This window comes from Dipodomys spectabilis, unplaced genomic scaffold (assembly GCF_019054845.1).
Source record: "Dipodomys spectabilis isolate Male_0828 unplaced genomic scaffold, ASM1905484v1 ptg000219l, whole genome shotgun sequence".
In the NCBI taxonomy this organism is placed as follows: Eukaryota; Metazoa; Chordata; class Mammalia; order Rodentia; family Heteromyidae; genus Dipodomys; species Dipodomys spectabilis.
The window spans coordinates 967,146-989,867 of record NW_024870896.1 but is presented as its reverse complement, the minus strand read 5'-3'; the positions used below and the strand labels follow the sequence as shown (position 1 = coordinate 989,867).

At 45.3% G+C, this 22,722-nt stretch overlaps 2 protein-coding genes across 11 annotated transcripts in view; one reads left to right on the top strand and one right to left on the bottom strand.

Annotated features, from left to right (window-relative positions):
* Myo9a (myosin IXA) overlaps positions 1–769 on the bottom strand; it is a 142,427-nt gene extending 141,658 nt beyond the window's left edge. For 6 of the 8 annotated variants that reach the window (XM_042697446.1, XM_042697447.1, XM_042697452.1 and 3 more), the window contains exon 1: positions 650–769. The gene's annotated coding sequence lies outside the window, so the exon portion shown is untranslated. The remainder of the gene's footprint in view (positions 1–649) is intronic. The other 2 variants (XM_042697448.1, XM_042697453.1) reach the window with 1 other exon arrangement.
* A 469-nt stretch (positions 770–1,238) lies between these two features.
* On the top strand, positions 1,239–22,193 carry Senp8 (SUMO peptidase family member, NEDD8 specific). Of its 3 annotated transcripts, XM_042697457.1 has the most exons (3): positions 1,239–1,446; positions 15,138–15,241; positions 21,125–22,193. In XM_042697457.1, the coding sequence occupies exon 3, from the start codon at positions 21,161–21,163 to the stop codon at positions 21,797–21,799; it is 639 nt and encodes a 212-aa protein (XP_042553391.1). In that variant the 5' UTR covers positions 1,239–1,446; positions 15,138–15,241; positions 21,125–21,160; the 3' UTR covers positions 21,800–22,193. The 3 variants fall into 3 exon arrangements, with proteins under 3 accessions (XP_042553391.1, XP_042553392.1, XP_042553390.1); XM_042697458.1 differs by lacking the exon at positions 15,138–15,241 and having other exon boundaries at positions 21,146–22,193; XM_042697456.1 differs by lacking the exon at positions 15,138–15,241.
* Positions 22,194–22,722: the final 529 nt, after the last annotated feature.

Sequence of the window (22,722 nt, the reverse complement as noted above, 5' to 3'; positions counted from 1 at the left end):
CGACCAAAGTGTGCTTGAGATCTGCCAGAGAGGGTCCAAGGGGTAAAAGAGAGGTGGACCTCAGGCTACAAGGGGTGAGGGAGATGGGCATTTCACGGGCAGATCCCAGGATATAAGGGGTGAGGGAGAGCCCCGCGTGTGTGATGGGCATCTCAGGGGTGGACACCCCCCCATCCCCAGATCCCAGAAGGTAAGAGCGCATCAGGCCGCGTACAGGCGTCGGTGGGAAAAGATCTGGCGGCTTCGGGGCGGTGGGGTGGGGGAACTCCTTAGCAGACGGGCCAGGGCAGCGCGGATCTAGGGGATCCCCTGGACTCTCCGGTCACGGGGGGATCAGGGGGCGGCCGCGGCTGTCTCCGGCCGTGGCCAGACGTAACGGGAGTCCTGGGGGACCGGCGGGGTGCGCGGGCTGCGCGGGCTGGGGAGACCGTGACTCGACCGCCGCACAGGCCGGTGTCTGGCCAATGGCGACGCTGGGGTGGGGTCTCCGGGGTGGGGGGCGCTCGGGCGGCTCCGGGCGGAGGAGACGCGCTCGCGGGGCGTCCCCGGCGGGGTGGGGCGGGGCAGGCTCGCGGGAGCCGGGGAGTGAAGCTGCGGCGTGGACCGGGCCGGGCCGGCCGGGCCCGCGGGCCGCCAGGGCGGGTCTTACCTCGGGCTGAGCCGCGGGGGCCACCGCGGCCCCGTCCGCTTCGGCGGAAGCCGCCTCCCACCCTGGACCCCAGGGTCCGGCTGCTGGCGGCGGCGGAGGCCGAGGCGGCGCGAGGCTGGGGGGCGGGGAAGGGGGCGTCGGGCGGCTCCGAGAGGGTGGGCCCGGCCGCCTCAGGGTCCCGGAGAGCGGCTACCGCGCACTCCGCGCCCTGTCAGGGAGGCCCCGCCCGGCCGAGCTCATCCCCCGTCCCGAACGCGAGCGCCGAACCGCCGCCTCACCGGCGGCCACGCTGATCCCGGTGCTTCGAGTGCCTCCGCCGCGGCCCTTCACACGGTCTCTGTCAGTCGCTGCCAACCGCCGCGGCCGCGGTCCCCGCTCCGCCTCGGCCTGGCCTGCGCGCCCCCGGCTCAGCGCACGCGGCCCCGCCCCGGGCGACTCTCGAGCCGCAGGGGAGCCGGCGCGCGCGCGCACTGGCCTCCCACGCCCCCGACAGCCCGCCTCGGCGGCCCCGCCCGGCCCCGCCTCCGCACGTGACGCCGCCGAGGCGGGCAGTCTGCGCGTGCGCGGGCACGCCTCCTCCCTCGATCCCTCCGCCCTCAGCTTCTGTTCCTCACCTTACGGCCGAAGTTGGGCACTCCAAGCTCCACACTCTACGGAGTCAGCAGTGTCGCAAGTCTGGGAATGGTGGGGGAGGAGGGCGGGGGAGGAGGGAACTCTGTGTTTGCGACCGTAGCGCTCACTTTCCGGCTAACACCGAGGTGCCTGAAGTCTGGCTGAGGTGGTGAGGCCCGGGTGAGGTAAGACGCCTCCCCCTCCGCTGGGGTTTGTCCCGTGTGTGGTTTGTCCCACGTGTGGCGCGCCTTTCCTCACACGCAGGTTCTGGCGCCCTCAGTTAGGGAAACTGAGTCTCGAGGGTAGTAGAATAAAGAAGTTACAGAAAACGGCCTCAACAGACCCGAGCAACTTTCACGGAAAGTTGAAGAGGGACGCCGTGGTGGTCACCTGGGGAGGGTCCGGAGAAACGGCCCTGTGTAACGGGGACAAGGGGTGGAGGGACTTAAGTCGGGGTGCTGGGGGAGGGGGGGCAGGGTCGCAGGTGGCTGGAGGGTTCGAAGAGTTTCGCGAGTGTTATGGTACGGGTTGTTTGCGCGAGTCTCCCGGACGGTCTCCCTGGCGCCCCTCACCTGGGAAGGTGGGGAGAGTGAGCTGTCACCTGTAGATTTAAGATTCTGGGCTGGAGCTGAAGATCCTGTCGAGCAACACTGAGTTGTGAGACTACAAAGCAGATTCCCATCAGGTTCCCCCCCCTCTCCCCACCTCTCCCACCTCTCCCTGCAGCGCGCCGCCCCTCGCCGCCGTCCACACGCGCTCGCGCGCCCTCCTCCCTGCCCCCCACCCTGGGCTCGGCTCCGGCCCCGCCTCCTGCCGCCTGACTCCTCCCCCGCCGCCGGCCGGCTCCGGTCCCGCCCCCCGCCGCCAGGCCCCGCCCCCCGCCGCCAGGCCCCGCCCCCTTCCCGCGGCTTGGCCCCGCCCCCTGCCTCCGCTCGCAAGTATTCCTTTTCCATTCATTCCGCAGACTTTTCGCTGAGTGGGTTCCACGCCTCAAGTGCCCCATACAGAAGCGAATGGAGACAGGGTCAGCTTTTTGAACCGCTCTCTTATTTAGGAGACAATCCACAGTGACAGCGCAGTCATTATATAGGACGCCCTTTCCACTTGTAGCTGAGGGCATTTCCCAGCTGACTTTCTCTAGAAGATTTGTTAAGAGACTTAATGAGCAGTAGCTGGTCACAGAAATGGGAGGGGAGGCGAAGGAGACAGGACAGTCCCTGGTGGGAGGGGGAAGGAGACAGAGATGAGGAACTAGAATGTGGGCCTCAAGAAAAGTGGGAGTGTAGTTCAGTGGTAGAACACTCATCTAGCATGAGTAAAGCCCTCAGAACAATCCTTATTACTCAGGGAGGAAAAAGATGGGAGAGGCTATTATGCATAAAATATACCATAGAACCCCGAAGTGGGTGAGGGAGAGAGGCCCAAAAATAGCATCAACAACACAATGGTGATTTTGTTTTGTGCTGGTACTGGGGCTTGAACTCAGGGCCTCTCAATCTTGCTCAGCTTTTTTGCTCATGGTTGGCAGGCTCTTACCCCTTAAGCCAGCTGTACCACTTTCAGCCTTTTGCTGGCAAATTGATGAGAAGAAACCCAAAGACATTTCTGCCGGAGCTGGCTCCAAACCACGATCCTCAGATCTTAGCCTCCTAAGTAGCTAGAATTACAGGCATGAGCCACTGGCGCCCAGCTGTACATTATATAAGTACTTATTTATACCTTGAGTAACATGTAGCAGCAGAGCTAATTCTGTAATTTCAAAGTAGTGATAAGTATAGGATATATTTTGAGATACCTGCAACTACTTTATGTGATACGAAAATATCAGATTTCCAATGGTGACAAAGTCATAGAACTGTGAATACCGCTATATCTCATTACTACACTTTATTGAAGAAAAGGCTAAATTTTACCCAGAGATAGTTAAAACAAAGAGGCAGCTTATATGCTGATTGAAGTTCATAGAACTCTGAAATTCTAACCACATCCTCGTGTATGGATCCCAGGTTTTAAAATAATGGTTTTAAACTAAAGCATCATAGATCAGATCTGGGTTTGAGAAAGATGACAGAGCACTGTTCACTTCCCAGACTCTCTTTGGGTGGGGGGTAGTAAACTGGCTATTCTGTTCTGCCTTTACCTCTGGAGAAGCAGCTCACAAACCTGTTACTAACCCACTATTGACTGACAAGACCTGCATTCATTCATGTGTATGAGGGAGTGGTCCTAGGATATAAATCAAGATAAGTTAGAGCTATTTGGGGGGAAATCATTCTTTGGTAGTACTTAATTTGGTAAACAATGGAGAGTTGGGGCTGGGAAGGTGGCTCAGTGGTAGAGCGCTTGACTTGCATGCATGAGGCCCTAGGTTCAATTCCTCAGCACCACATAAGCAAAAAGAAAAAAGCCGGAAGCGGCACTGTGGCTCAAGTGGTAAAGCACTAGCCTTGAGCTGAAGAGCTGAGGGACAGCGCCCAGGCCCAGAGTTCAGGCACCATGACCGGACCCAAAAAAAAAAAAAAAAATGGAGAGTTGTTCAAATGTTTGAAGAATAATAACTGAATCTTGAGAAGAAGGGGGAGAAAGAGGGAGAGGGAGAAGGAGAGGGGTGAGGTTGATTGGAACAATCTTATACATGGGTGGAAATGTAACCATGAGATTACATTTCAAAAAAATTGAGCTAATTTTTTTTAAGCCTGAATCTTGAAATGATAATCTGCTATCAATGTACTTGCCAGTCTAAAGAAACATAGGTTGAAGAAAATTATACAGCTTTTCACAAATCATGAGCTGCAGTATTGGGGTCAGCTAGCATCCTATGTGATCAAGTGGCAAGCCCACTCAGTTTTATAAGTGGAAGTATTGGTGCTTCATAAGTCATTGGAATACCTCATAGAGGTTGGAAGATTTTAGGCCTTTCTTGATCAAATTCCATTTCTACTTGAGTGAGTCATTCGTTTCTGCCTTTTTAAGGTCTGGACACCTCTCTTGACAATTCTTGAAACCTCTTAGATGACTAAAACTCACTAAAAAAAAAAAAAGGAAAATGCACACAGACCCATCTTTAGAAACTAGGAAGACTAAATGATGTGAAAACTGCTAAAATCCCATCTAGTTACCTAGATGATGTGCTTATTAAGCACATGACTCAGAAACTTGAATCTGGGGTTTCAGTATTACTAATGCAAATGAGTCATGTAAAAGTTACTTCACTTCCAGAACCTCCAGCATCATTAGCCTGTGTTGTCTTTTTGCCCATCACATGATTAGAAGCCCCTAGGGTAATATGGCTCCATACAAACTGAATAGGCAGGGCATGCAATTCAGTTCTCTATCTTTGACCTTCCCTCTTTTGGAAGAGGGACCATGTAAGAAGTCTTAACTGAAAGCAGAAATCATAATTTAGGAAGTTCATTGAGAGTTTTTTCTGCAAGTCCCTTCCTCTGGCTTCCAATTACATTTCTACCTCTTCCACCGTTATGTTTTAAAAGCATTTAGATCATAGTCCTGCTACCTAGCAGACTTGTCTCATTTATACTTCCTACATCAAATATCTGTATTATAGGTATGAAAACCTTAGGTCTATCTTCCTTCTTTATTACCAATGAGTAAAAGTGGTCTGAGACTTAAGTTCCTTCAAAGTAGGAGTTTAAGGATTTCTGATCTTAGCTAATTTTCTCACAGTTGTCGAAATAACTTGGGACTTTATATTAGCAGCTACAACTATTGCTTGTTGGAAATATTTAGCCCCATTGAATAATATATAATTCAAATTTGGTCAGAAATCCAAAAGTAGTATTGTTAATTAATTTAAAGACTAATTGGTGCCCAGCGCCGGTGGCTCACGCCTGTAATCCTAGCTACTCAGGAAGCTGAGATCTAAGGATCACAGTTCAAAGCCAGCCGAGGCAGAAAAGTCTGTGAGACTCTTATCTCCAATAAACCACTAGAAAACCAGAAGTGGTGCTGTGGCTCAAGTGGTAGAGCTCTTGCCTTGAGCTGAAGAGCGCAGGGACAGTGCCCAGGCCCAGAGTTCAAGCCCCACAACTGACCAAAAAAAAAAAAAAGACTAATTAGTAAGGCAGAAAGTTCTATATATCATAACTGGGTCCAATTGAACCCTCTTTTATGCTATAATGAACTCAAATTCTTTATTTCATAAAATATTTATTAATCCATGACTATATGTCAAGCACATTTTTGAAACCCATTAGCTAGCAATTTGTAGTGGCAGTTTACTTCCTAACTACCTTAGAAAAAAAAAACTTGCCAGGCTTAGAAATCCACAGGATAAATAAGATTAAAAGTTGATGACTTTTTTTTTTAAGCCAGGCACAGTGGCCCACACCTATAATCCCCTCTATTCTGAGACAGAGATTGTGAAGATGGCAGCTCAAGCACTATCTTATCTATCAAGCACTATCTATCCATTCAGTACACACCTATCATCCTAGCTACACTGGAAGAGTACTTTTGATTGACACCTTATTATAAAGTCATTTGTCAAATTTTTTCAACAAAATAAAATCTGTAAGAAACACTCCGTACACCCCAGTTTTATAGTAAGGAGAAAAGGTGTGATGCCACTATACATGAAACCCTTGAGGTTCAAGAGGCTTGCAAGCAATAAAATTCTTAGCCTGGCCCATGACATCTAAGCCATTGATGGCCAGGACCAGTAACAGACAGTAAAATGGAGAAGTCCTTAAAGGTCACCTGGTCTGGTTCCTGGGCCCACATCATGACCAAATGGTATTTATGCTAATGCAGCATTTTTTGTACCAGGAAGTGTTTCTGCCCTTTTTAGGGGAGAAGTGGGGTGCAGGGGGGAGATACTGGGGCTTAAAATCAGGGCATGGTTGCTGTCCCTGAGCTTTTGTGCTCAAGGCTAATGCTCTACCACCTGAACCACAGTTCCATTTCCAGCTTCTTTCTTTTCTCTCTCTCTTTCTTTCTTTTTTTTTTTTTTTTTTTTTGGTAGATTGGAGATTAGAGTCTCCCCTGACTGGCTTTGAACCACAATCCTCAGATCTCAGCCTTCTAAGTAGCTAGGATTACAAGAGTGAGCCACTGGCACCAGTAGTTTTTCTGCTTTGAGAACTGAATTTATATGGTTGTGAAATAAGGTTATAGAGAAGGTTGTTTTTATTTATAAGTTCTTTCTAAAAATTGAGAACATAACATGTTGATGATAGTTTTGTGTTTATAGAAGTTGTGCAAAATAGTTTTTTGGGTTTTTTTTTTGCCAGTCTTGGGGCCTGAACTCTGGGCCTGGGCACTGCCCCTCAGCTCAAGGCTAACGCTCTACCACTTGAGCCACAGTGCCACTTCCGGCTCTTTCTGTTTATGTGGTGCTGAGGACTTGAACCCAGGGCTTCATGCATGCAAGGCAAGCACTCTACCACTGAACCACCTTCCAGCCCTGCAAAATAGATTTCACTTACATATTTTGCTCTAGAAAAATATTCACTTACACTTCTCCAGTTTGTCAGGCATTGATAATAGACGGGTGAGTAAAATCTAATCCTGCAACGTGGAGGGTTGTACAAATCTTAATGGTCATTTTTGCCAGTCACATCATACAACTCTCCAGTGATTCAGGCATAGTGTTAAGAGGAAATAACTAATTGGGGGAAATTGAAACTGAAAAAAATACGGCTCAAACTTCCTTCCTGAAAATATTTCTGCTTATCCTGCAGTGAAAAGTACCTTTGTTGTTGGAGGTGGTTCTACTTGTGAAAGCGTAAAGGGAATCATACGTGAGAAGTTGGACATAATCTGCTAATGTTTGTAAATATCACATAGCTTATAAATCTTCATGTTTGGAATCATTTTTCCCCCAGGGAACAGAAGTAAGACTCAGAAGGAAGAAAGACATACTTTAGGTCAGAATAAGAGTAAGAGGAAGGCTGGGAAGGTGGCTCAGTGGTAGAGTGCTTGCTTTGCATGTATGAGGCCTGGGTTCAATTCCTTAGTACCACATAAGCAGAAAAAGCTGGAAGTGACACTGTGGCTCAAGTGGTAAAGCACTAGCCTTGAACTGAAGAGCTGAGGGACAGCACTGAGGCCCAGAGTTCAGGCCCCATGACCAGGGGGGGAAAAAAAAGTAAGGGAGGGGGGTTGGAAAGGTGGCTCAGTGGTAGAGCACTTGCCTTGCATGCATGAGGCCCTGGGTTCAATTCTTCAGTACCACATAAGCAGAAAAAGCCACAAGTGGTAGAGCGCTGAAGAGCTGAGGGACAGAGTTCAGGCCCCACAACCGACAAAAAAAAAAAAAAATAACAACAGGAAGAATTAAGCCGATTGCCAAAAAGTCAAAAGAGCATTATTCCTATTCTTTCAGATTTAAAAATTTGTAAGATCTTAGTAACGTTCCTTAAAAATAAGGACGTTATTTTTAAAGTTGTGAAGGTGCCAGGCACGAGACACGCTCCTGGAATCCCATCACTGACAAGCTGGAGACAGAAGGATCAGGAATTCAGGGTCAGCTTGGTTACACAGTGGAATTCTGTCTCAAAATAATAAATCTGTTAATATTTTAAATTCTGTGTGTGTATGTGTCCTGGTACTGGAGCCTTAATTCAGGACCTGGCATTCTCTTAAATTTTTACTAAGACGGGTGTTCTACCACTTCAGACACACCTCCAGTCCAACATCTTTCTGGTTAATTGGAAATACGGCATTTCTGAATTCTTTGCCCAGGCTAGCTTTAAACCAAAATCCTCAGATCTCAAACTACTGGGAAGCTTTTTTTTCTTCGTCTGTCTTGGGGCTTGAACTCTGGGCCTGGCTACTGTCCCTCAGCTCTTCAGCTCTACCACTTGAGCCACAGCACCACTTCTAGTTTTCTGGTGGTTAATTGGAGATAAGAGTCTCACAGACTTCCCTGCCTAAACTGGCTTTGAACCTTGATCCTCAGATCTCAGCCCCTGAGTAGGATTACAGTTGTGAGCCACTGGCACCTGGTGAAAAGCTATATTTTAACAGGGTGTTGCTATAACGCCCTGGCTGTCCTCATATTCACAGTTCTCTTGCCTCAGCCTCCCAAGTATTAAAATTCCCATCATGTACACTGTGCCTAGCTATGTTCAAAGTTTTAATCTTTCTAAAATCTAATTTGATATAAGGTATCATTTGTTAATGAGATGATTAGCAAGTTGTCCTAGTACTATTTGCTGAAAAATTTATCAAGCATATTCCAAATGTCAGCACATAGACAAGGTGCTAAATGGGTATTCAGTAACAAAAAAAAGTTTTTCAAGGTAGTTCATGGACAAAATTTTGGTAAATTAGACCAAAACAGTTAAATAAGTTTTCCATTGCTGAATTTTTGTCTAGTCCTCCTATGTGCCTGTGTGCATTCTCTATCTCTACTAAGGAGTTTTTTGATTTAGCACCTCTCTACAGCTATTTAACCATGTGATCTTTTTTCTTTCAAGAAATATCTGTGAACGAAGCTGAGGATATATCATGCATGAGGCCCAGAGTTCAAAAGAGAGAAAGAGAAGCCAGGCGCTGGTGGCTCATGCCTATAATCCTAGCTACTAGGGAGGCTGAGATCTGAGGATGGTGGTTCAAAGCCAGCCCAGGCAGGAAAGTCCATGAGACTCTTATCTCCAATAACCCACCAGAAAAAACAGAATCAAGATGTAGAGTGCTAGCCTTGAGCTGAAGAGCTGAGGGGCAGCACCCAGACCCAGAGTTCAAGTTCCACAACCAACAAAAAAGTGTGTGTATGTGTGTGTGTTTGTGTTCGTGCGCATGCATGCCAGAAAGCTAGAGAAAAAGACCTTTGAAAGCCTGTTGCTACTTAAATACATAAACTTCAAAGTGCTCTGTCACACTGGCCACATTCTGGTACTCTGTATGCAAGCAGTCGATAGTCACTCGTGGCTTGTGGCTCCAGTCTTGAACACTGCCAGCCGGGAATCTTCCATTATCACAGAAGTCCCACTGGATGGTCCTGCTGTCACAAGGAGCGTGCAGAGGAAATAACTTTAAAACACTGGGATAATCCAGAGTTTTCTCCCATGGGTTTGTTTTTGTTTTGTTCTCTTGATTTATCTGGTTCTTTTAAAATATCATGCCGTTTTGAGTCACAGGGCTTTTCGTATTAACTAGTGCAAACGTTTCGATTTTTCTGAATATGATAGTGAAATACTAAGGGACTTTGAGCAGGTGATGGACAGAACCTCACATAAAATCTTTTCCTTTTTTTGTCTTTTGGGCCCTGGGTATTGAACCCCAGACATTGCACTTGCTAGGCAAGTTCTTTGCTACTGAGCTACATCCTAGCTCCCTCAGTTAAAATCTTAAGCTGGAAGAACATTAAGGAAACCACAACTGATCCTATACTACCCAGGGTTAAGAATATTAGAGTACTTGATGGAAAGGATATGACCATCTCTATGCTACAATCATCTGTTGTCATTATTATCATGGGGACACAACTCTGATGGTAAAAAGCCAATTCAGCCAATACTTAACCTCAGATGGTTATGAATTTGCTGATATGCTCAGAGAACTACAGGAGCACCACTCTTTAAGGTGTTCTGGGCAATGGGATGTATACAGAGTGGCTCAGTAAAAGTTGTTAAGGATCTCCCTCAATCAGAACCACTTGGGGGAAGAGGAGCTGCTTTCATGGTTTCTCTAAGCCTCTTCCTCCTTAAACTGGTCACCAGGGAAAGTGCATTCACTCGAAGGTTGAAAAGGCATACCAACAACTGGAAAATCAAGGGATTAATATCATAATATCACCCATGGCGATAAAAATTGTTTTCCCAGCCCTCCAGGGCTGCCTTCTAATTCTCTTCTGCCTTGTTTACCACACACTACTACAACAGGCGTGGACTGTTGATACCATCATTGCTGGAGCTGTTAAGCAATCAAGTTTCTCAAGACTATTAAATGATAAGAAATGTAGTTACATATATTATTACTGAACATAATGCCAAGTTGAATATCCATCCTTTAGCTCAAGATAAGCATAATCTGGGAAGAAATATCACAGTTTGAATATTGTGTCAAAAATCTTTAATGCCACAGAATATTGTTCCCTTCATTTGATAATTAGGGCTTTCTGGTGTTTCACAAATTAAGGATGGTCAGTTTCACAGACTATCAGCTTTAACGTTTGGAGTCGCAGTAGTATACCAGAATACACTGGGAGGAGTAAATATTGATAGGAGATGCCAGTCATTGAAAGAAGCAGCCTGTCAAGCTGAAATTGAGCTGCAAAGATTCACTTCCAGGAAGATGTCAAGAGAAATCACCAGTTGCCTGGGCAACCTGTGATTATCGCAAATGTGGATGTACAACCACCCTCCCCTTGTTCAAGCTGACCCAGCACAAAAAGCTCATTTCTAGGAGCCAGGCAAGACTCAAGAAGGTACACATAACGATAGACTTCTACGATCTTAAACACGGGTTCTTCCACACAAGAAGGATGACCAAACACCATAGCCACCAAATTCCTCAGGGTCAGACAACCTACACACAAAAGTCCAAGTGATGATCAGCATGAAGACATAAATGATTTTCTACCTAGCGACCAAGAAGATGCTGACTCACAACTGGATGGTTAGTGATGAAGTAGAATCTCAACATACATCGCCCACACCAGGAACTATGACTGAACTGGTGATCCCGGATGTGTTCAAGGGCAAGTCATCACAAGGGTTAGATCCCGTCAGAGAGGAACTCCCCATGGGAGCATAAACCTTATTATGCCATTATGTTGACCAACTCACTTTTAGGCAAAGACATTTGTACTTCAGAAATGTCTCTACCCAACCTCCAGGTCCTCCACAGGTGTCATAAATGAACATGGCCAGGTTTTAACAATGCCAGAGAGTTTTGGAGACCGTGAAGCATGGGTACCCTTTCTACCAGAAACTAATGAACTTAACACATGTGAAGTCATAGTCCATGGGGAAAAGAAAAACATCATGGACATTGGTCCATATGAAAGGAAGTACATTTGGCATTTGCAGATTAGGTCCATTGACATCCAGAGAGGGAAAAATCTTTCACGTATAAGCATTATCTGAGTCTGCTTCCACATCTCCAATGTGAACCTGCCCTATCACCAAAGATTTCAAAAACTATTGATTTCCATACTTATATATTTTGCAATGCTGCATAATTTTGATACAATTTTTTATACTTTGTGACTTTCTACCTTTTTTTTTTGGTCAGTCATGGGGCTTGAACTCTGGGCCTGGGTACTGTCCCTCAGCTCTTCAGCTCAAGGCTAGCGCTCTACCACTTGAGCCACAGTGCCACTTCCGGTTTTCTGAGTGGTTAATTGGAGATAAGAATCTCAGGACTTTCTTGCCCAGGCTGGCTTTGAATCGCAGTCCCCAGATCTCAGGCTCCTAAGTAGCTAGGATTACAGGTGTGAACCACCACACTTAGCCCTTTACTGCTTTGAATCATAATAAAACAGAACATTAAGGGAAAAAAAGTCTTAAGCCATTATTCTGACTATGGAATATTTACTAGCAAGGTCACTAGTGGAAATAAGGAGACCCGTTAGGCTCAACCAGGCATAGGGTGAATCATGAAGGATGGGAGACACAAGGCAGGCCTGGGCAGTCAGGACTCTGGAGCCATAGAATCGAGAGGACTCATCATCATCTGGATGTGGGAATGAGGTGCATGGGAAACTTTGCCTGTATTTCAGGCAGTGTGTGATCATAGATACTGCATTTCATTACAACAGCGCCTGGTTGGCTACCTGCTTATTGAGAATTAGAGATTCACAGACATATCATGTCCCAAAATTGGACAATTTCACTTAAGTATACAAGATAGCTAGTAGACCAGAGTAAAGGAAATAGGGAAAACTGCCTGCCATTAGTGTAAAGTTCTATGGAGATCTCTTCGTTTTAAAATTCATACTGACTTCACCTGTTAGGTCCATATTTGTGTTAATAATTAAAATAGTTTAAGTTACTGATTAAAATATTCTAAGTCAAGAAACTTTAAAGACAGGCACTGGTGGCTCATGCCAGTTACTCAGGAAGCAGAGATCTAAGGATCACAGTCAGAAGCCAGTGAGGGTGGGAAAGTCTGTGAGCCTCTTATCTCCACTAAACTACCAAAAGAACCACAAGTAGAGCTGTGGCTCAAGTGGTAGAGTGCCAGCCTTGAGCAAAAAGCTCAGGGACAGTACCCAGACCCTGAGTTAAACCCCCAGGACTGGCACACATACCAAATAAAAATAACAGAAAGAAATTTTTTCATTCTTTTCTCCTAAAGCTTATATTAGGAAGGGAAAAAAAGCTCTTAAAAACATATATTGTGGCTGTGTGTATGTGTGTGTGTGCATGAATACATGCATGTACTTATTAAAGCTTACTGACATTTAGACTCAGCCATTTAGAACACATTTGCATAGTCAATACAATTTGAAATAATAACCAAAGGGAGTAAGCAGAAATACCTCTAGAAACTACTACTAACCTTTGTTTTTGTTTTTGTTTTGTTTTTAGTGCTGATACTGGGGCTTGAATTCAGAGCCTGTGTGCTGTCCCTTCAGTTTTTTACTCAAGGCTGGCACTCTACTACTTGAACCACAGCTCAACCTCCAAGAAATTACTATTAACCTTTATAATCTTCGCTTAAAATGGGCAGAGTAGCTATATATATATTTTTTTTTGGGGGGGGGGTCCGGTCGTGGGGCCTGAACTCTGGGCCTGAGCACTGTCCCTCAGCTCTTCAGCTCAAGGCTAGCGTTCTACCACTTGAGCCACAGCGCCACTTCCGGCTTTTTTCTTTTTGCTTATGTGGTGCTGAGGAATGGAACCCAGGGCCTCAGGCATGCAAGGCAAGCGCTCTACCACTGAGCCAACTTCCCAGCCCAGTAGCTATATTTTGTAGTGCTTTTAACCATATAACTTAATAAGGATGTGTCACTTTTATTAAGGGTAAGAGAACAAATGAAGACTGAAATGCTAAGATAGTATTTTTCTGTTTGGTTTTACCATAAAACAAATTTTACTACTTTACTCAATGGCCCAGAAGTATACTTTCCCTTAAGTTATAAAAATTGCATAATTTATGAAATCCTTGTTAATTTAAGACCAATAAATATTTTAACCACATAAAATATTTATACATATATAAAATAGCTCATTCTTATTTATTTCTACTATAATATTTCCAGCATTTCTATTTATTAAAATCCAGATTGAGCCTGGCACCGGTGACTGAGGATAACAGTTCGAAGCCAGCCCCAACAAGAAAGTCTGTGATACTCTTTTATCTCCTATTAACAACCAAAAAAAAAAATTTGTAATCCCATAACAATGGTCCAGAACAGGAATCCATTTTTCTCTAAGAAGCCCAGCACTAAGTATTTTAGGCCTTGTAGGCTACTCTGTTCTTTCCTATAGGTCAACTATAATCAGAAGCAATATGTAAACAAAGAATCATAACTTTGTTCCCATAAAACTTCATTTACAAAAATAGGCCATGACCCAAATTTGATCTTCAGCCTGTCCTTTTCTGACCCTTGGACTTTCTAGAAAACCGGACTTTTTAAGTATTTCTTGTTTCTATAGAATTGCAGGATTCAAGTTTCAGGAAATATGACAGCATAAACTTAGAATCCTAACATGAGACTGCCAAATCATAGAATGACGTGGAAGCCTCTTTAAAATACAGTTGCCTAGACCATACCCCACGTAACAATCATGTGTGCCTTCTAAAATGCCCATGCATGATTCTGCCATGCCTGTCAGCCAGAACCAACATTTATCTGGTCCAGACCCCTCAGTTTACAGAGGAACCTCGTATTTAGCAGCTGAGTCAAACAACTGGTTAATTGCAGATCTGAACTGAGCCCCAGGTATGCAGATTCCCATCCTATAATGCTTTTTGCTTTCTTTCTTTTTTGTGGGTCCAGGGCTTTAAATGGGTGTCTGAGCACTGTCCTTGAGCTCTTTTGTTCAAGGCTAGCCCTCTACCACTTAAGCCACAGCTCCACTTCCAGCTTTTTGGTGGTTCGTTGGAGATAAGATTCTCACAAACTTTCCTGCCCAAGCTGGCTTCAAACTATGATTCTCGGACCTCAGCCTCCTCAGTAGCTAAGATTACAGGTATGAGCCACCCGTGCCAATCTCCTATAATTTTTTTTTTCTACTGATTCTGAAGCTTCTTGCTTATATCAGCAGGTAACCCAAAGGGCTACTATTGAATTTTAAGTTCTGTTATCTTCTGTAAAGTTTTTTTTTTTTTGGTAAATTTCTTGGCTTTCTTGGTAACAACTAATTCAGGTGATGAGAATGTATCTTGGTAGAAGGGCCTGCCTAGCATGCTTGTGGCATATCTCCAAGACCCCCAAAACAAATTATACAAACTGTCTCTTTATTCCATGGAAATTAAACTTATATTTAGGAAGCAGTCTACTATGAATTCAGTATTAACTTCATTTAGCTACACATGTTGGAAGATTCAGTAAGTGAGACCCTATAATCATGGGGTTTGGGTGAAAGAACAGCATCACACTTTCTTGTCTCTGTTTTAATCTCAGCTGGACAACAGGCTGCCTGGGGTTACATTATTCCTTTTGTTTTTGTTTTTTTGTCTTATGTTTCCAGTGCTGGGATTGAACCCAGGGCCTAGAACATACTGTACATACTGTACCCCAGCCTGGCAGATTCACTCACTCTTACATGCAGATGAAGTGCCAGAGCACTTGTGCTGTGGCTTACGCGATCTTCAGGGTCCACTCCCAATGCAGGCCACAGGGACGGAAACTAGGTTTGTGTTTGTTTTAGAGAGTCTGCTGTCTAGCTAGCCACAAGCCCAATGCTCAATTCACATGACAGCCCTGTGAGGCCAGCTTTATTACAACCATGTTTTACAGATGATGTGAGGCCCAAAGAAGATGAATAATAGCCTGCAAGAAGCAAGGGCAGAGCCTGACCCCTACTACCGTAGCTTAGACAAAAAACTGAAATGTTACCAAAGGTGAGTACTGGTGGGTGGCTCATGCCTGACATTCTAGCTACGTAGGAAGCTGAGATCTTGGGCAAGAAAATCCATGAGACTCATCTCCAATAAACCACCAAAAAAGCAAGAAGTGGAGCAGTGGGGGCTAGGGATGTGGCTTAGTGGTAGAGTGCTTGCCTAGCATGCATGAAGCCCTGGTTTCTCAGTACCACACAAACAGAAAAAGCCAGAAGTGGTGCTGCGGCTCAAGTGGTAGAGTGCTAGCCATAAACAAAAGAAGCTCAGGGACAGCGCCTAGGCTCTGAATTCAAGCCCCAGGACTGGCAAAAAAAAAAAAATGTGGAGCAGTGGCTCAAGTGCTAGCCTGGAGAAGAAGACACTCAGGGATAATACCCAGCTGTTCAAGCCCCAGGACCAACACATTAAAAAAAAATACTTTTTAACCAAACAAACAGAAGGTCATTGTCTTCTCTACTCAATGCCTTTCTTGACTTTCCTCAGCCTAACTTTCCATCCACCAAGACCCAGCACAAACGAATTTTTTTTTAAGTAATCAGAGGTCATAACAAAGCACAAAAATAAAGTAACAGCAGGGATGTTTGTTCCCACAATGTTGACTCTGGAATGAAAATATCCTGAAGACAGTAGAGATGGTGCTTGGTTCTGTTGTTAGGGCTCCTTCCCTTACCCCCTCTTAATAGCATCATCTTCTAGTCACCCCATTTGGGACACCCTAAGCCTCCTCCCTTCTTTTGTGGAAGATGCAGGGTTTGAGACCAGTTGCCAGTCACCATGTAGCCCAGGCTAGTCTCATGTGGCCCTCCTTTCTCATCCTCCCTCATGCTGAGGTTACAGACATATACCACCATACCTGGCTCTTTTTCTTTAGGTCAGTTGTGGATCTTGATCTCTGGGCCTGGGCGCTGTCCCTCAACTCTTCAGCTCAAGGGGAGAGCTCTATCACTTGAGCCACAGCATCACTTCCAGTCTTCTGGTAGTTTATTGGAGAAAAGACTCTCACAGACTTTCCTGCCCAGGCTGGCTTTAAACCATGATCCTCAGATCTCATCCTCCTTAATAGTTAGGATTACAGGCGTGAGCCATTGCCACCCAGCTACCTGTCCTTTTTTGTTTGTTTTTAATTCTCTCCTACCCTCTCTTCTGATCACTTACTTACCAAGTCTTACTGATTCTTTGTATACAATCATATCTTTTCCTCCTTGCCTCTCCATTCCTCTACTATTTTCCTCAGGTTTATGTCATTAACTTCCCACCTTTACTTTCAAGAAAGATCTAACTGGGCTGGGAAGGTGGCTCAGTGATAGAGCGCTTGCCTTGCATGCCTGAGGCCCGGGGTTCGATTCCTCAGCACCACATAAGAAAAAAGCCGGAAGTGGTGCTGTGGCTCAAGTGGTAGAGCGCTAGCCTTGAGCTGAAGAGCTGAGGGACAGCGCCCAGGCCCAGAGTTCAGGCCCCACAAGCGGACCAAAAAAAAAAAAAAAAAGATCTAACTGATCTCTTCAGTTTTTCTCCTTACTAATTCTATCTGTTACGACTGGTTCTTAGCCTTTAATCCATTACATTTAGTTTATAATACTCTTCTAACTCTTAACTACCTGCCACTCCATTGTAACAATACTAGATTACCCAAGATTCTCTGCACTTTGGACACATTCCTTGTCCCTGCCTCCTGAATGCCATTCTTCATGCATCCCACTCCACTGAGATTCAACTGCCCACTCCCAGGCACCTTTCCTCTGAATGTCCATGCATTTTACTTTATTTTTTGCCATTCCAGGGGCTTGAACTCAGGCACACTGTCTCTGAGCTTCATTCTCCGAGGCTACCACTTGAGCCACAGCACCTTTTGCAGCTTTTTCTGTTTACGTTATACTGATGAATCAAACCCAGGGCTTCATGCATGCTAGGCAAGCGCTCTACCACTAAGCCACATTACCAGCCCCTCCATGCATTTTATATGTGCTGCCTCTTTGTGTGTGTGTGTGTGTGTGTGTGTGTGTGTGTGTTTGAACTCAGGGCCTCACACTCTGGATTTTTTTCCTCCTCGGTGATGGCACTCTACCACTTAAGCCACACATCCACTTCTGGCTTCTTGCTGCTTAATTGGAGATAAAAGGCTCGTGGACTTTTCTGCCCAAGGCTGGCTTCAAACTTCAATCCTTAGATCCCAACCTCCTGAGTAGCTAGTTTTGATTAATCTTTTGTCTTCATGCTGTATGTTTAAAACTCAACATGAAAGCTATTTCTATGGGTTTTTTTTTTTTTTTTTTTTTTGATGGAGTTGTTTGTTGAATTTTTGTTTGTTTGTTTTTTCCAGTGCAGGGATTTCCAAGTTCCTGCATTTGCTACACAAGCATTCTTCTCCCTGAGCTATATGCCCAGCCCACAAAAAAAAAATTGGGGGGGGGAGGGTCCGGTCATGGGGCCTGAACTCTGGGCCTGAGCACTGTCCCTCAGCCCTTCAGCTCAAGGCTAACACTCTACCACTTGAGCCACCGTGCCCTTCCGGCTTTTTTCTTTATGTGGCGCTAAGGAATCAAACCCAGGGCCTCAGGCATGCAAGGCTAGCGCTCTACCACTGAGCCACCTTTCCAGCCCCACAAAAATTATTTTTGAAGAAAACAGTGGCCTTACCTGTGGGCGCTCCCCCCAAGGTGAGATGACTGTCTATTCCAGCACTCTTCTTATAGGCTGCCATCCCTAGCTGCTAAGGTGTGGATCTGATTGGGCCAATGTGCAGTGTGGCCTTTGCCACTGTGCCAGTATTCGCTGAAGGTGTGAGGCATCCTGAGAGCCTCGTTTGTCCTTATAACTGGTTCCTCTCTTGATATTCAGCCCCTCTTCACCCAGAGAGGGCCAGCAAGCCCAGCACCCATCCTCGGCCACACTGCACTCTCTAGAGTGTCACCTGCCACCACTGCTCGTTAGTAAAGGACATTACTGGAAATAATAGTTGTATCAAATCACAGCGTCAGTCACCAGATATCACTGTGCACCTTGCTCTCCTTTATGGAGATTTCTTGAGAAAGAAAACTTTCTGACCTTCATACAAAGAATGTCTTTGCCTTTCCTGAGCTCTGCTTTCCCCTTATGGACATTGTGAATGTTTAACCTAACCCTCTGGTTCACTTCCAAAAAGTTTAGAGCCAAACCTGTGGCTCACCTGTAACAAATGTGCTCTATGCCTCATTAACTTCATTCCTGACTCCAGCTTTGTGTCTCTAGTTTCTCTCTCTCTCTCTCTCTCCCTCTCTCTTTCTCTCTCTCTTCCCTCCCTCTCTCCCTCCCTCTCCCTCCCTCCTCCCTTGAGCCTACTGGATAAGCATTCACCTCTGAGCTCTACTCCCAACCCCTGGCTATTCTTTCTTCTTAATTCATGTCATCTTACACCATTTTATAAGTATATATGTTTTTTTCATAAACAGCCCTGTATTGTTTCTGAAGTTATTCATACTATACTGTATGTACACAAAATCATCTTGGATACATTTTATTTAGGCCATTTCCTTTTTAATTAAAGGGTACAGGCCTGGGATGTAGCTTGGTGGCAAAGCGCCTGCCTAGGAAGTGCAGTGTACTGGGTTCGATTCCCAGTACCAAAAAAGTAAAGGCCAAAAAAAAAAAAAGGATACACCTATTTCTTTTTTTTTTTTTCTTTTTGGATCTGGTCATAGGGCCTGAACTCTGGGCCTGGGCACTGTCCCTCAGCTCTTCAGCTCAAGGCTAGTGCTCTACCACTTGAGCCACAGCGCCACTTCCAGCTTTTTGCTTATGTGGTGCTGAGGAGTCGAACCCAGGGCCTCAGGCATGCAAGGCAAGTGCTCTACCACTGAGCCACCTTCCCAGCCCAGATACACCTATTTCTTGTATACGTTTTAGCTAGGTTTTGGTTAATGGAAATGGTAAACCACAAATTTTTTCTCTTAATAGTGCAACTAAGTGATAAAATAGCCTTTTGCTGGCCAGATTTGCTTAAATTGATAACATAATTCTAGCACTGTTATTTTTATAGCTGTTTCAGTTTCCTTACAATACACTTTTGTTTTATTCTCTCCGTCTGCACTATAGTTTGTTGTTGTGTGAGTTTTAGAAATATTATACTGTCAGCTCAGTGCCTTGCAGTTAACTGTTGAGTCTCAAAATATTACATCACCTACACTCATCAGACTTCCTGTCGTTGTTATCATTCTGCCCGCATGCTAATCCCATCAACAACTTCATCTCATTCCTGCCATAAAGGAACTATTCTACTATTTAGACAAGTTAGTATGAATGAATATTTGTTTTCAAACCTCATTTGCTTTGATTGTGTTGGAGTCCTGTCCAGATGTTCTGATTATTTTACTAATATCGAGTTTGCATAAATATTATTTGTACAGCTTTTTAAAACTATACATGACTTCAAGCACAATTCTGTGAAGTCAGTGGTACGACTGAAGCTAGACCCAGGTCTTCCAATTCCTGTGCCATGCTTCCTTTCAAACAGTCAGAAAGAATGCCTATCTTGCATTGTGAACATTACAGTCTTACCTTAGCCAAGATTGAAAAAGGAAAATGACTAAACGCATGACGTCACTTGTATGCATAGCTGATTCCAGAATCAGCAACGAATTTCATCCTACCACTTTCATGATTTTCTGTTCTTAAAGTTATTGTGCATGGGCTGGGAAGGTGGCTCAGTGATAGAGCGCTTGCCTTGCATGCCTGAGGCCCTGGGTTCGATTCCTCAGCACCACATAAGCAAAAAGAAAAAAGCCGGAAGTGGCACTGTGGCTCAAGTGGTAGAGCGCTAGCCTTGAGCTGAAGAGCTGAGGGACAGTGCCCAGGCCCAGAGTGTGTGTGTGTGTGTGTGTGTGTGTGTGTGTGTGTGTGTGTGTGTGTGTGTGTGTGTGTGTGTGTGTGTGTGTGTGTGTGTGTGTGCGCGCGCGCGTGCGCGTGTGCGTGTGCGCCAATTTTGGGGCTTGACCTCAGGACTTAGTCACTGACCCTGAGCTTTTGTGCTCAAGACTGGCCACAGCTTGAGCCACAGCTCCATTTCTGTCTTTTCTAGTAGCTCATTGGAGATGAGATTCTCACAAGACTTTTCTGGCTGGCTTTGAACCATGATCGTCAGATCTCAGCTTCTTGAGTAGCTAGGATTACAGACATGAGCCCCTGGCTGTTATTGTGCTTTTTCTGGACAGTTCTCATGGCTGTCACTCCACTGTGGAAGGAGGAAGCAGTATTTTAGCTTCTCTCTTGAAAGTGAATGTTGAAATGGAAACTATTTCTCTTGGTAATTAGTAACTCTTTGTTTTTTTCTTCAGACCCTTTGGATTCATCTTTAATCTAAAAATAACTTGCTGTTCTTAACCCTACATATTCATCCAAGAGTCAAAATGCATTTACTGCTGTGGTGTCTGGTAAAACATCAGCCACAGCTCTAATCAGCCTCTGCACTGAAATAGAAATTTTAACCCTCAGACTTAAACTGCCTGCCTCGAAAAATCCCCAGTGGTTCACACATAGCACCCAAGCTGGAGTTGCTTCACCAGGCATTATTGTGGTTAAACACTTTGCAATTCCATTTAGTACCTCGGCCTTGTTTTTTGTTTTTTGTTTTTTGTTTTTTTTGGTCAGTCGTGGGGCCTGAACTCTGGGCCTGGGCGCTTTCCCTCAGCTCTTCAGCTCAAGGCTAGTGCTCTACCACTTGAGCCACAGCACCACTTCCGGCTTTTTTCTTTTTGCTTATGTGGTGCTGAGGAATCAAACCCAGGGCCTCATGCATGCAAGGCAAGCTCTCTACCACTGAGCCACCTTCCCAGCCCAAGTACCTCGGCCTTGTAAGAGTCACCTGCTGTCATGCTGGATAATAAACCCTGTCTTCTGCCTCTTCTTCAGCTCCCGAAGCTCCCGAGCTAGGCCCTGCTCTGTACAATGGACCCTGTGGTCCTCAGCTACATGGACAGTCTGCTGCGCCAGTCAGATGTCTTGCTTTTGGATCCCCCATGCTGGCTCAATGACCACATCATTGGCTTCGCCTTTGAGTACTTTGCCAACAGTCAGTTCCATGACTGCTCGGACCACGTGTGCTTCGTCAGCCCTGAGGTCACTCAGTTCATCAAGTGTGCCAGCAGCACGGCAGAGATCATGGGGTTCCTCGAGCCCCTGGGCCTTTCCCACAAGAAGGTGGTCTTTTTACCCATCAATGATAATTCCAACCAGGCAGCGGGGGGAACCCACTGGAGTCTGTTAGTTTATCTCCAAGACCAAAATAGCTTCTGTCACTACGATTCACACAGCAGAAGCAACTCAGTCCACGCAAAGCAGGTAGCAGAGAAACTGGAGGCTTTCTTAGGCCGAAAAGGAAACAGACCAATCTTTGTGGAGGAGAAAACAGCTGCTCAACAAAACAGCTACGACTGTGGCATGTACGTGGTGTGCAACACTGAGGCCTTGTGCCAGAACTTCTTTCGGCAGCAGCCCGAGACCCCGCTGCAGCTACTCACCCCCTCCTACATCACCAAGAAGAGGAAAGAATGGAAAGATCTCATCCTCAGACTTGCTAAAAATTAGTCACTGAAGAATCTTCACGCCTCTGGACATCTCCTCTCTCCCTAGCCAGTGGATGGCTGCAGTTCTCAGTGCCTGATCTCAGATGCCAAGTAAATGAAAACTGACTGACTGCGCTGACCTTTTTTTTTTTTTTCTTTTTTTGAAATATGTCATCCTCTGCATTGTCCTAATGGAAGTTTCACTTTAACCTCGACTTGAGAGCAATAAATTCTTTGAAAATGTCTTCTGTACCAAAACCTTAAAACAAACTTAACATTTACTACACACACGGTTCAACTATGACTTTTCTTACTGTTATGAAATTAAGTCCCTTGTGGTCTCCCTTATCCACATTGGCTTTTCCAGAGGAAAAGCAGCCATCTGTAAAACAGATCAAAATATGAAATCTAGGAGACTGCCAGAAGAAAACCATAGAAGAGCCAGGAATTTGGTGAGCAGCCTATAGAATTAGAGAGGTCAATTGGCCTAACTTCATAGAAGGCCTAAATGTTATGAAAAGTGGTTATTCAATTCTACAATGTCTCTTCCATGTACCATCCAAAGGCTTTTCTGGCTATTAGCATAATGTTTACAAATGTTTGATAAAAATGATGTTGAAGCCAGGCGCCAGTGGCTCACACCCATAATCCTAGCTACTCAGGAGGCTGAGATCTGAGGATCATGATTCAAACAAGAAACAAGAAAGTACATGAGATTCTTATCTCCAGTTAAACACCAAAAAGCCAGAAGTGGAGTTGTGGCTCAAGTGGTAAAGCACTAGCCTTGAACAAAAAAAAAAGAGTTTAGGGATAACACATAAGCCCTGAATTCAAGCCCTAGGACCTGCACCCAAAAAATAATAATAATGTTAGCCCATCTTTAATTCATAGAATGTCTTTAAGAAAGGGAAAATCTTGCCAGGCATCAGTGGCTCACACCTGTAA